We start from the raw sequence: 14,207 nt of genomic DNA on the forward strand, positions 1-14,207 counted from the left end.
TGAATATTATAAAAGAAAAAAAGTCACAAAATTCCGTTCCATTCAATTCAACTACATGATGCACCAAGATTTCGTCGATATCTTCACAATCACGATAATCTTTACATAATCACACGGGGTTTAAAAGCAAGATCCTATAAACGATCGATACGCGATTAACGCAAAGTTGCTGGACTCTAACTTTCAACTAACCTGTATCAAGTTGAAGCTTCTTCTCAAGCCTCGAGACATAATCTTTTCGACAAGCTCGAGAGCTTATCCGGGGACACAAGTAAGAGGAAAGCTCATGACTTTCATAAGTCTTTGTACGTCTTCCCCGTGTGGAAAGGCAGCCACGCATACGACGTCGCAACTTGTTAAAATTCCATCCCGATTTCGGGTCCAGAAAGAGGGGAACCGGAAAGAAACCGTTGCCAGCCGGCCGGATAATCTCACGGCACGGATTATTGGGCACGTTCCGCGGCAACTTCCTTTCCGTTTGCCTCGGATAAACCAATAAACTCTAACTTCATTTAAGAGTAAAACCTTACGAGAGCTCTGTTCGACTTGCACGCTGATTTTTGCTCGTTCGAAAATCAACTTCACCGTCTCAACGAGCCGATTAAAAGTTTCCCGTGCAAACAACTTTTGTATCCATATCGCAGGCGATGTTCACGTTCGATTGGGCAACAATTATTATCAAGATTGTGCCTTTCTTAGATCGTTATATTATACTTGTCCACATTTATTGCACAATGCATTTTCGAGCTGCATTATTAATGTTTGCCGAAGGAACGAAGGGTTTTGATTTCGAACGAGGGATTGAAAGAGGTAACGAGAAGGGTGTGGAGAAACTCGATTGGATAAAACGAGTCGAATGTTCAATGGAAATAATTGATCTTTGAAAGTTTTGATTGATCAGTTTTATTGGGTTTCGCTTAATTTCTTGCTTTGTGATATGAATTGTTGGAGTTATTTGAAGAGCTCGATGAAAGTCTCTATTTGCGTCGACGTTCAATTTTAACGTCGGAGATATGTTTATTGTAATGGAAGGTGATTGATATTTCGTCGCTTCTTTCTTTCTTTTTTTAAATTATTTTTGATTAAAATTGAAAGTTGCAAATATTCAAGCATACTTTTCCATACTATTGGTAATTCTTTAAAAGTTGTGTCCATATTTTAAATTTCTGGAATGGAAATTTGTGAACTATATAAAGATATACAAAAATACAAAGTTTCTTGTGAAAAACATTTACACATTGAATTCGTTCATTCCTTTTTTCCCATATCTTGATCAATAAACGTTATTCACATCCACCAGAAACATCTCACACTCGACTTTTAAAAGTTCACGTGTGCCTGTTTAATACAATCAATTTGACGTAAAAACCGCGAGCTCGTTTTTGCCAGGATAGGAATCGAGGAGGAGAACGATGTCGGCTGTAAAGTTGGCCATTCCCGATTCAAGAATATTCTTCGTGGTTTCGTTTGAATATCGTACAGAGGTCTTAACTATTTTTCGAACGTTTCTTCTCGACCCTGGCTTTCGTTCCGGATCAAATTCCTCGAACGATATTCCCTGGAAAACGGAGCGCAGAACAATCGGGGACGTTATCTCGCGGAAAATCTTGCCTCGTCGAAGTAGCGCCAGATGAGAATGGTTGATTCGACCGGTAACCCTCCTCCCCGTCGGCTCGAAGAGAACAGTTTCAAGAACAGCGAGTCCGATTCGTCTGCACGGTCTGCAGTTCATTGCGGCGCATGAATAAAATCGCGAAGGGATCCTCTGCAATTTTGCAATAAAATTTTACAGGTTTCTCCAGAACTTTTTTCGTAACGATCGATCGGCGAGAGTTGAAATTTCGTTATCTGTCTGAGCTTTCTTTCGCTGGGAAGGAACTTGGCGTGGATTAAAATGTTTAATCGATGTTTTGTTTGTTGTATTGTCTTGTATCCGAGATGTTTGTATTTGTATAGCAACTTTCTTTTGTGTTGAATGTAGATTAGGTTAGGTAACCTCTGTCGGAGTTAGGTTACGCCTTATCTGGCTACACTAAACCGGGAAGAAATTGAGGTTATGTTGCTCCTGACGTTAACACAACGACGCCATCTTGTTTAGTTATATAATTGCCATGAGTTGCAAATAGATGTAAATCAAAATGGAACAATGTTATCTCTGTTATTTTACGTTCTTGCTCTTTATCTATGTTTTATCGTCTTGTGCATATATGCTAGATTTACGTAACCCAGTTCGAAGCTGACAATTATAGGTTATGTAATGCAAAATTATATAAAATTATCTGAATTTTGAATTGAATTCTATACTGATCGATAAATAAAATATAAGATAAAATAACGAAATTTTTTAAGATTTTACGGATGAATAAAATAAAATAAATCTGTTTAACAAGCCAATAAAGTGCTTCAATCGCCTTAAAGCGATAATAAAATTTCAGCAAAGCAAAGTTTCAGGAAAGAGGAAAGAAATTGGTAAGGAAGAAATTCTTGCACGCAAGCGTCGACGAAAAAGTGACGAAGGAAAGCTTTGCCAATTAGGGAACCTTGTTTTCTTTCCCTTTTTTTTTTGCTCTTTCTCTCTCTCTTTCTCTCTCCATTCCACGAAATATTCTGACTAACGACCACAGTGTCTAATAGACACTGATGCTGACAAGAAAAATAGGAAGGAACACTCGAATCCATCGAGCATTGGATCACCTTTTAAGTAGGGAAAACTTTTTCGAAATACAGGTGTGGTTTTAAGAGATGGCCAGGATTGATGAGAAGAGTTGAGAAAACATTCTAGAGAATGGATAGTCTTGAGGCGTAGTTTGTAGTTTTCAGAGGAACGGGATCTTTAATTTTCTTTAACGACAAAGCGAATGTTCAAAGTGTCTTTAAACCCCCTGTAAACGAAGTCGAATTCAATATATATCTCGGATAAAATGAAAAGATATCTTTGAGACGCTGTGTAATTGGTAATAAATATAAAGAAGTGGTTGTAATTTTCTTTTGTAATTCAAAGGAATGCTTGGTTTCATGAAATGATTTACAACTATTAAACATCTATTACGAGTAAAATTTTATTTATACTTTATGGATATATCATGAAACGTTCAATCCTTTAATATCGTACACGTCAAAAAAAACGATATCACGAAAAGAATATCGCTAATATTTTTATATAAAAATTTATTTCTCTTCCCCTTTTTCATTTATAATTTGATCCTACAATTACACGTGTACGTGTTATTAATATACATTTTCTATCTAGAAAAATTTCCTTTGAAGAAGGGAGAGGAAAAATGAATTTCACTGTAATCCGAAGATGAACTATTCAATTAACTGGAAATATTACTTGTGAGCTTTCAATATACGTCCATAACTTAATTGTCAGAATTGTCACGTTATCGATTCTTAATATTATTTGTCTCTCAACAATATTGTTATACCGTGATTGAAAGAATTTATAACACGAAATAATATTATAATTCGAATCTAAAGAAAAAAAGAATAAGTAAGGAAAAAGATAAAAATTAAAGAATTGGGAAACGAGAGAATTGGGAAACTGGGAATCGTAGATAGAAAACTAGCAAGGAAATAGAAGTATTTGTTCTGAACCTTCAAGTATTCGAGATTCCAACCAGCGCAATCAGAGATCGTAACAATGACGTATTATGTCCCGCATTCCTCATTATTCTCTCTCGAAAACGAGAAAGGGAATCTCTTGTACCTTTTACGGTATCCAGAATCACGGAGTAAAAGCATATCGAGACGAATGCATCCACGAATCGATACCATCCTCGTTGCCTCGTGTCTCGAAAATGAACAATTTATATCTGCATACATACATGTAAAAATTATTCCAAATTGAAATCGTTTATAAAATTCTGAAAATGATTGTAGTGCTTTTTGTATTAATCTTGAACGAGTGTTATCGATATCATCAGGTATGATAAATATTCATGATTGTGCAATTTACACTGCATTATTTCTGAGGATGACAAATACGGGAGGGAGAAATATTCGATTAAATAATTCATTTCGTTTCCGCCATTTCGCTTAGTATTAATTAATATTTTTTAAAATTGTCACGATTTTATGTAATATAATATGTCTAAATGTTAAATTATCGTATTTTTAAATTTTTTCTTTAAGATAATTTTTTCTTTTTCAATAACGAAATAAATGGAAGAATACATCCTTCTTCCACGACGTTTAAAATATTTTAATATATTTGGTATAAGAACGGATGTACACGTAATAATCGTAGAAAAAGATATATATATATATAATTTTCAAACATATAATTTCCAATGATATTCAGTCATATCAGAATTTCGGAGTTCCATCATGAATTATGAATTTCGAGTGACTTGAATAACGTTCTTCTACTTCTACCAGCGTAGTAATATAGAAGTTGAAATATGCACGGTGCCCGAAACGAATTAATCATTACGCTATTTTAAAACATTAATATTTCCTATCTTTATCCTGCATTTTCGAATACATCAATCAATGCTCTTCGCATTTATTTATCTCAAATATTTTAAACACACACGAGTATTCGTACAGAATATATTTTCCAAAATATAACGTGAACCAATTGTTTCTACAAACAATTAAGGAAGATAAACAAAATTTTGAGATCCCGAATAATCCGCCCCTTCTTTTTTTTTTTAAATCTTCCATTTCACGAGAGAATCAAATTTCAACGAAAGCGTAATTATCAATCGCATCGTTATATCGTCGAGTTATACCGTTTACTTTATTCCGCGACGCGACGCAACCCTCCCCCCATTCATCGAACGAGCATTGTCGCCGCGAAATATAACGTGTACACAGATTTACCTTAATCAAGGCCTGTTAATCAACTTGATAACAACTTCCAGGAAACGTGTTTACGAATTCTGGCCGCCACCGCAGCCAATCCCCGGGCGTACGATCATTACCGCATTGTGCGTCGATGAAAGATGCCGCTGCAGCCCCCGTTAATTACCCATCCTTTTTGGCACGTAACAGGGATAACCGGAGAAGGGGAGGGGTGTAAAAGTGAAGTCTTGATGGAGTTTCGGTGCCAGAAATATCACCGATTCATAAGTGGCTACGTTTTAATTAATCCGCCGACTATTCGAATGTATTCATCCACGAATATATCCGCACGTTTGTCGCAAATTTTCATTCTCTCTCTCTCTTCCTTCCTTTCAACGTAACAACGTAATTCCTTTCGCGTCATACTCCTTCTTGACGGGGTTTCAGCGTGAAATCGACTTCATCCGAGATATTATTAAAAACGATGCTCATTCAAGATTTTCATTACGAGATCGTTTAAAAGCGATCGAGCGGCCATTCACGATATTTTGCTTATTCGCTTCGTTTCGCCGTTACATTGAATTCTGCACGACGGAAAAAATGGAAGAATCGTCGTGAAATGGAGCACGGATCTTTATTGTCGCATGATTATTTAAATTCGAGCAACGGATCGGAAAAGTCGTTGTTATTAGTGCTCGCGAGACGGGATCCACGTTTTTATAATTGCACTGTCTGCAACAATTTTGAAAAAATACAGTGTAACGGCGCAAAGCGTGGGAGAGGCTCGCGACAGTTGTCTTAATTAACTCGTTACGGAAGAACAGTAACGTGATATTACCACAATTCTGTGATTCTCTTCCTCTTTGCATAATGCCAGCGCTAGTGTATGTAACGTAATATTTTAACCTTATTGTTCAGCCCTTGTGGGTGAAGGCACAAAGGGATTATTAAACGGAGCACCGTAACCTTCGCGATTGCAACCTGGCAATTAAGCGGAGAAAAATTCGCGGGAAGGAAATATTTTATTTTAATAATTTTAATATAATTTTAATCATTTTCGAACGACACGCTTTTGCTGTAAATTTATCGTGTATTGCTAGTAATTTTAATTACACGCTTCGAAATATTACGTTTCGGCTTCTCGATACCATGGGATACAAATGTTAATAGTCCGAACTGAGCTCGGATTTTCCATAAACCTTTGTGTCATTTCGATTTAATGTAATGTGGTGGTGACTAAATGTATGATTAAATTGGAACACCCCCTTGTAGTCTGTTTTCGTTGCAAATACACTATTTCTCATATTGGTAGATGAATATTATCGGAATAATTGCATAATTTCGATTTTCGATATATCCTCTGCCGTTCCTTCAACGTCTCTATGGATTAAAAATACATGCTGCTCTGATGTTGAGGCTAATAGCAGAGAGGCAAAGGTGTAATTTAGGTTACGAGTCACAAGATCATAAATCTTGTACGTAATAAATGTATTACCAATGGTAATTAAAACGTTGAGAAATGGAAATGTTAATTCTCTATTTCGCCTCTATAATTTCGCCAAAATTGATGTACACCATCTTGCACAATTCCCTTGATAGTCATTAATCCAACTCAAATAGGTCATCTTGTACTAAGTAGTTTGCTACCATAAACTATAGTTAATAACCAATCGATAGAGTTAATCGTGTCAGTAATAATTAAGATGGAGGTGTAAACATCATCTTCTATAATATTCAGTGGTCCCAGTATCTGAAATTTGCATATATTAGATATATTCTTTAATTTCAACGGAGGAATATCAAACAAACAATTGTATAACAAAAGAAACGAAATTAATTATTCTAAAAATATTCTTATTTAATTTCACGTATGTTAACTATTATTAAAAAATTGAAAACTCATCAAAAAGTGTATAATCTCGCAGAGAACGTCCCCTTTGAGAACGTACAATCACAAAAGAAATAGAATTTTCATTTTTCCTTTCATTTTCCACTTTCGCATTTCCCTAAGCGGGCAAACACGCACACTTATCCTGGTTGAAAAATGATTTTCAATATTGGCGCGGAATACATAGGCGAAATTACAAATGAACTTGTTCATCTCTCCTGATTGAAAGAACTTTTCTGTGTATCAATGTCCTATGTGCGTGAAAGCGTATGCATCGGCCGAAAGGAGATCTACGAAACAGGAGGTGGCCACGTTGATGAATTGAAAATATCGATTCCAAGTCTCAATGGTACGCGTATTGTGCCAGTTAGAATAGAAAACCTGTTGATTTTATGAAGAATGCTTTCGAAAGAATAGCAAATTCGATGGTGCTTCGTTTTCGTCAATTCGGAATATTTTGTTATTGAGAAAAAAACGTTGAATCGAAATGCTATAATAGGATTGTACGTTTTATGTTTAGAATCCAATCATTTCTGCTTAATTGATTATTCAGTAATTTTAAACTCAGTTCTTTTAAACAGTTCTTTTTTTCAAACATTTTCAACTTTAATAAGATATAATAAAGAAAGAAATAAATTTATTTACTTGTTGAATAAGAAAATTGAATATTAGAATCTATTCAACAAAATAAAACAATAAACAGAAAACTATATAACGTAATACATACAAATTTTAGTATTAATCAAAGCAAATTAAAATAAAACTTCCAATCTTCAATATATATCACGAGATTTTAAAATAATTTCTTGATCTCGTTGCGAAACTGATGAATCGATTCTACGATATCGATCTTCTCACCAAAGTCTCGAGGAACAGAATCATCCCTCGTTGAAACGACAATTCTATTTATACCTCATCAGTGAGGGCGTTATAGAGGGAGATAATAACACCGCAATTTGTACAAACATATGCCCGACATGAATTACACGAATTATTCCCCTTCCTTTTCTTCTTCCTTTCTTTTTCTTTTTATTTCCGGTGTACTCGCGTTGCAGGTGTCATAATTAACGTGGCGTACCGCAGTCATAATAAAGTATGACAGATGTAATTAACGTCCCTCGTTTCACGTCCGTTTGAAAAGAGCTGAAAGTAACTCGTTCTTATCCACAACCACCCTATCCTCCCCTCCTATCCGCTCTCCATTCTCACCCTCGCTCTCGTTTCGTCGTGTCTACCACGATTTCTCGTTCTCCATTGGGTTCTCTTTGCGGCCATAAATAATTCAGGTGCTCGAGACGTCGTAAAGACATTAACGAAGGTAAAAGCTTTTAAGGGCGGCCCTGCGTTCAATCCTGAACTCGTTATGCCCCTCTCACGATAATAACTCGGAATCTCGGCCGGTTTCATTGTCCAACGATACGCGGTATTTATGCACGATATTTCACCCGATGAGGAGGCCATGATTCATTCGAAATTTGACGCGGTTTGAACGAAACGATTTGTTTTGATACGCGCTCGGAAAAATGTTATCTCGGTTTTGAGAGATTTTGTTTTTTAAACAGATCAACTACGTGAATATTCAGCATTGCGAGATAATTTGATACGTAAGGGTGAAGAGATATGGAATTTTTTTATTTTGGAAAAAAAGAAGTAATTGAAAAATTGTCGAGTACGTACGGTAGTATGGATGAAATTGGTTAATTTTTGAACAGATGTGGATGAATGCTCGAACAGAGTGTATATATATTTTAAAATAAATCAGGAAGAAAATAGTAGAATTTTTTAAGCTTTATTTTCATGGAAATTGAATTTGAAACTTGTTAAGTACACATGAATTTCAATCATCCTAATATATATTACACGAGGTGGTTTCGAATATAAAAATAAATCGTAAAACAAATAAAACAATAATATTTTTTCATTGTAGATTATTTTTTTCGAGAAAATCATGTTTAAAAATTTGTCAAGTACACGAGAATTTAACAATTAAATTATTTTGTTACTAGGTACGAATGGATATTCAAAAATAAGCTAAAAATATAAAATAAAATGTTTTCATTTAAAAACTTGTTTTGAAGATTGGAAAATTCATCGAGTACACGCATACAATTCTCGATATACAATTCTCGATATACAATTCTCGACTAAACTTATTTTTCGAAAAAAAAACGAACATTTAAAAAAATATTAAACATTTTTAAAAATTATTACATCACTAAATAATCGATTTCTCACGAAATAGAAATGTTTTTGTGTAAAATAAAATTTTATATTTGTAGAGAAAATGTAATTAATGCATAATATATTATACGTGAAGTGATGAAATTATTAAACGTGAAGGATATATTTATGTATGGGAGTAAATGAACGAGAAAAAATGAAAAAAAAAAAATAAAAAAAAATTAAATGTTAAAATATAAAAGTGAAAGTGAATTAAAAAGGGGATCCATTCGAAATTTTTTCTTTGCTGAGTAATTATTAAATATTTTTATCTCTTGAAAAAATTAATTTTTCTACAAACATGTAAGAAACAAATTTTTTAAATTTATTTTCCAGACTCAGACTTGCCCAGGTTCGCTGAGGAAATCCAGAACGTGACCGTGAGCAAAGGTCGAGATGCTTTGTTAGCCTGTATAGTGGACAATCTACGAAACTTCAAAGTAAGAAAGAAAGATTATTTAATCTCTCATGTACGATAATTTATTACGATAGTTTCGATGCTCCATATTTTATATATTTTCACAATTTTGAAGAAATTAATAGAGAACGTTGTGTAATGTAACACAAACTTGAATATTTTTGCCTTGAATCGAGAATATTTAATTTGAAGTTGTAATTAATGGAATCGTCTAATGTTTTTAAGAAAATGAGACAATTATAGCGTTAACCTGTTCGGTACGTTTTAAGTATTACGTTTAGAGAGCTCTTTTCAGCCATTTTCAGTTTCGAAATTACAGTGCTCCATTTTCACAATAGAAAATTACGCTGAAAGAACGTGACTTGTAAAAACAAGAATAAAATAGTTTCATTATAGTTGTTTCGTTTGTATAACGCGTAGCTTGGGAAGCAATAATTTTCGTTTTATGCGAGCATTTTTTAGATAAAACTGAGCAGAAAGGTGAACAGAAATGTGCGATTTTTATGTATATTACGTGAAATAAGATAAAACTTTTCCACGATAAGATTAATTCTCTCGGATTCACGATGCTTTAAACCAGATGAAAATTCGGTGTTTTAACACTTACTTCAAACTTAATCTCCAAGCAGAGATAAAAAAAAGTTAGAAAATATAAATATATGCTCGTCAATATTTGCGAACCTAACCGTATCCAACGTTTTCCCTCCATCATTTGGACCTCAGAAGAACGGGACCACAATCCTGAAAATAAATAGCAAATTAATAAAGAAACAAGGATACAATTTTTGTCAAAGATAAAGATCAATTAGATCTCACGTTCGCGCCACCAGATTAATTAAACTTTCCACCAGAGAGATAGCCTTGGTCCAGCATCCTCGTTACACACCCTGTTATCTTGACAAACATCACCCCAAGTATCCAGTCAAACGATCCTCTATCCACGTACAAATAACCGTCTCGAGGAAGTTCGTTATTAGGCAAAGCTTTTTTACGCTCCGCTTGAGAATTTCGCACGCGAAGGCAAGCGAGCGGAGCGGAGCGGAGTGGAGAAGCGGAGCGAGTAATTCTAGCCGTGACTCGCAACAACGTCAACTTCAGCCGGCTGCCTCGTTCGTTACGCCAATGGAAATACATCACGGCTAGTGTCACGTTGAATTATTAAAGTAATATGGTAACGACGCCGGTTCACACGATCCCTCTCGGCCGATCCGGGCATAGTCTGCAACCGTAAAGAAGCATCGTGCCTCGTGCTAGCAACGGCCGCCAACGGGGGTTGATATTCCCCAGACAGGGCTAGCAGGGAACAGGAAACACGCTCCTGCGGAAAAATTATCGCTGGCCCGCTTCTTAACGCGGCTGGAATATCGTAATTTTCCACGTGGTGTCTGGTGGATTAATAATTTTCCGTGAAACGTAACGCGTGATACGTTCTTCAATTTTCAATTATTTTTAAATTTTAATTAGGGGAAGTTTGACAATTTGACATGGATAATTGGAATTTTTCGTTGTCGACATATTAGAGACTTTGTTGAGAAACTTGGTTTTACAAATATCCAGACTTCAATCCAGTGAATGATATAATTTTTACAAATTGTGTAAATACTAAATGTCTTATTCGAATATTTTTTTATTTTAAATAATTTGAGAAAAAATATTCTGAACAAATTACTATGTTCAATATTTTCAGAATTTTTCTTTAATATATACTTTTTTATACATAGAAATTCAAGATTATTTCAAGATCATAATACATAAACGTAATATCAAAACGTACTGAATGAAAATCCAATATTTAGAAAAATTAAGATGATCTTGAATTTAATTTCTTTTAAATACTCAATTTGATCAACTATTTTTTTCTGAAAAAATTATACGAATCACTATCATTTTATATAAATTAAGACATATTGCTTCTACGTTACATACCTTCTTCTGAAATAAAATTTCAAGTTTCGACGACATTTTATCCAATTTGATGTTAAAACGGATATAACTTCTATTTTCTTAACTCCACACGTATCTCAGCCACCGAGAAGCTATTCTTGCCGTCTTCATCATCTATTTATATTATTTTACTCGCAGGTTTCTCATTCCATTTTCCCCAAACTTTCCATCCTCTCACAGTGCAATCTGTGTGCCTGGTGTATGTATGCAGGTCAATGTACATACTTATGTATACGACCAAAGTGAAGGCATTATGAGATGAAAGTGGGAAAGTGTCGAATAGTGCAGTAAATGTTCATCCCCAAATAACCTTAAATGCTCAAAAGTTGTAGCATCTACTTTCGTAATTACCCACCAGTTATTAATTATGAAGGATGTTCAAGTTTAAATCGGCAGTGTGTTGTCCAATAGATGTGACATTAAATTATGCTCAATTCTAACGTTCTTTGTTACAGTCTATCTCGTGTTAAATTATTTTCTTATCATCTCTTATTTTTTTAATCAAACGATCACTATAAAATACTGTTATTACGAATCCATCGATATCAAATTTATTTATTGGCAAACAATGAATAGAAAATTCATTCTCGATTTATTATTAGAATTATTATTAGATCAATAAAGAATATTCGATCGAATCAAGTATTTTCTTCAAACTTTTTCGAAATATTTCTCTTAAACAATCCATTGAATTGATAAACGTAGCAAAATATCTCCATGCGTGTTTCATTTACATACTTTAATCGAAAACCGTATAACTCTTCGTGCATGTTAACAAATATCCAATATCGCAATATGAAGCTCCCATAGAGTTTCATCGTATTTTCATCTATCCTCAAGAGATCTCGGTCACATTGGAGGCTTAGCGACGAACGAAAGAAAATGGGGTAGATTCTAAGCCTTCTTATACTTACCCTTCTATTCCCCTTCTATTCTGTGAAAGTTTCGAAGATCCACGGAGGATACGGAATACAAGGCAGCCGGTATATTGGATTAAGCGGGCGATAAGAACGAAACGATGTTGTATAGGGTGTCCAAAGCTCCGCAAAGGGAAACATCACGGATCGTATAGATGGTAGAATGTACGCATGAACGATTCTATAGACGGAATTACGCTTTGGAAAAAACTTGATCTCTCTCAACTTCTTTCATCAATTTTCGAGCTTCGAAAGATCGATGAATAATTGTGTAAAGAGATTAATTGGCGGAATTAATACGGGCAATTCGATTTTTATATTCGATGACCCAAAATTATTAAAATTCATTCCCTTATGCCCGATAACGTATTTTTAATAATAAAATCCCGAACTTTGTGCAGATTGAAATGATGCCAAAAATAAAAGAAAATACAGATATTGATGTAAAATTTGATATCGTAGAATTTCATAAAATAAAGATATTTTGTAGAATATTTTTATAGATACTTTTATGAAGGTAAAAAATGATAAAACAATTAAGCTCTATTAAACCTCGATTTTCTTGGTAATACTGTAACCTACAAAATATTGCGTTAAAGAAAATACCAACATGTCGACGTCGAACGTAATAAGAAACTTCGTTAATCATTTTCTTGGTTTTCTATAATCTCCTTTCTGTTTTTAAAATCAATTTTCTTTTCGATGTGTACGAGGCAAAATTTGTTTACAACGAAGCGCAACAATTATGTATAAAAACTAAAGCAAAGATTCTTAAAGATTTGCTTTTAAAAATAGCAAATAATTGCAATTTGTGATAAAGAGAATTTAAGCAAATCTTGATATTCTTTACCCCTAAATTTGAAATAATCATTATCCCAATTGGCATTATGTTGTTTATGTAATCCGTATGATATTCCTCATACTAATCTCGCGTAACAAATCTCCGTGTTGCTATTCCACGAACACTCACCGATTATGCTAAGCCTTTCCTCTGCATTTCCACGAACCGTGTTTGATTATTAGCGGCAAAGCTTCTTACAGAACGTGCACGACATGCGACAACGTCAAATCAACGAAGCTAATAAATTATTGATCCGAGGTATTAAAAATCTTTTAATGGGATATGTGAATAATTTTTGAAACTAGATTAAAATTCATACTTTCCATTTCTCGATATATCGTATCGAAAATCGTATTACATTCTTACCAATGTAACTTGTAGAGTGTATATAGAAGTTTATATTTCCAATATTTTTCATCTTTTAGAGGAAACTACTTTTAATTACGTTCCTTCTAAGTCGTGTTATTAAATAAGAATAGTCTTTGAAACTTCTTTATACTTGAAGTGCCTTCCATCTTCTTTGAACAATAATTAAAATACATTGAGGAACTGTTGCGTAGAGATTGTTAAAAATTTAATAGAGTCAAGAAAAATGACTGAAAATGACGTTTAAATATCTCTGGCAAGAAAATTTTTTAATAACCTAAGTAATGAAGCTGATATTCAAGTGACGAAGATAAATGGTTTTCCCTATAAAGTATGTATAACTTTCCACGAGTTTACTCCCATTACGAGTTTCCATTTTCTTCGCAATATTTTCCTGGTGAAATGTTAAATGTTAAATATTATATAAACTCGTTGAAACAATAGTTATATTAAATTCTTAATTAAATTTCTCTTCTAATCCGTTTCCTTAACATAATACTTCTATCAATTTTTAATTTAGAACTCAACCCAAACAATTTTAATATAACTTATTTATACGTAAAGTTTAAATTTCTTAGGATATTTATTTTATATTCTCCATAAATATTACAATATCAAATGATCATTAATATTGATTTCACATTTTATACGTTGAAATTTATACAAATTAAAATTTTTAATTTATCACTTTAATATCAATTTTGATATTAATTTTATAAGTATTAACACTACAATACTAATTATAGATAACACATTAAATATGTAATATTTAATAAAAGAATATTTTAATAATTTTATATATTATCTTTATTTATCATAATAATA

At 33.5% G+C, this 14,207-nt stretch overlaps 1 protein-coding gene across 10 annotated transcripts in view; it reads left to right on the forward strand.

The window, feature by feature from the left end:
- Nucleotides 1–14,207, forward strand: part of LOC108000915 (neurotrimin-like) — a 293,302-nt gene that overhangs the window by 190,829 nt on the left and 88,266 nt on the right. For all 10 annotated transcript variants that reach the window (XM_062079082.1, XM_062079084.1, XM_028668217.2 and 7 more), the window contains exon 3: nt 9,233–9,336. In XM_062079082.1, coding sequence (XP_061935066.1) covers nt 9,233–9,336 — 104 coding nt within the window. The remainder of the gene's footprint in view (nt 1–9,232; nt 9,337–14,207) is intronic.

Source organism: Apis cerana, linkage group LG9 (genome assembly GCF_029169275.1).
Source record: "Apis cerana isolate GH-2021 linkage group LG9, AcerK_1.0, whole genome shotgun sequence".
In the NCBI taxonomy this organism is placed as follows: Eukaryota; Metazoa; Arthropoda; class Insecta; order Hymenoptera; family Apidae; genus Apis; species Apis cerana.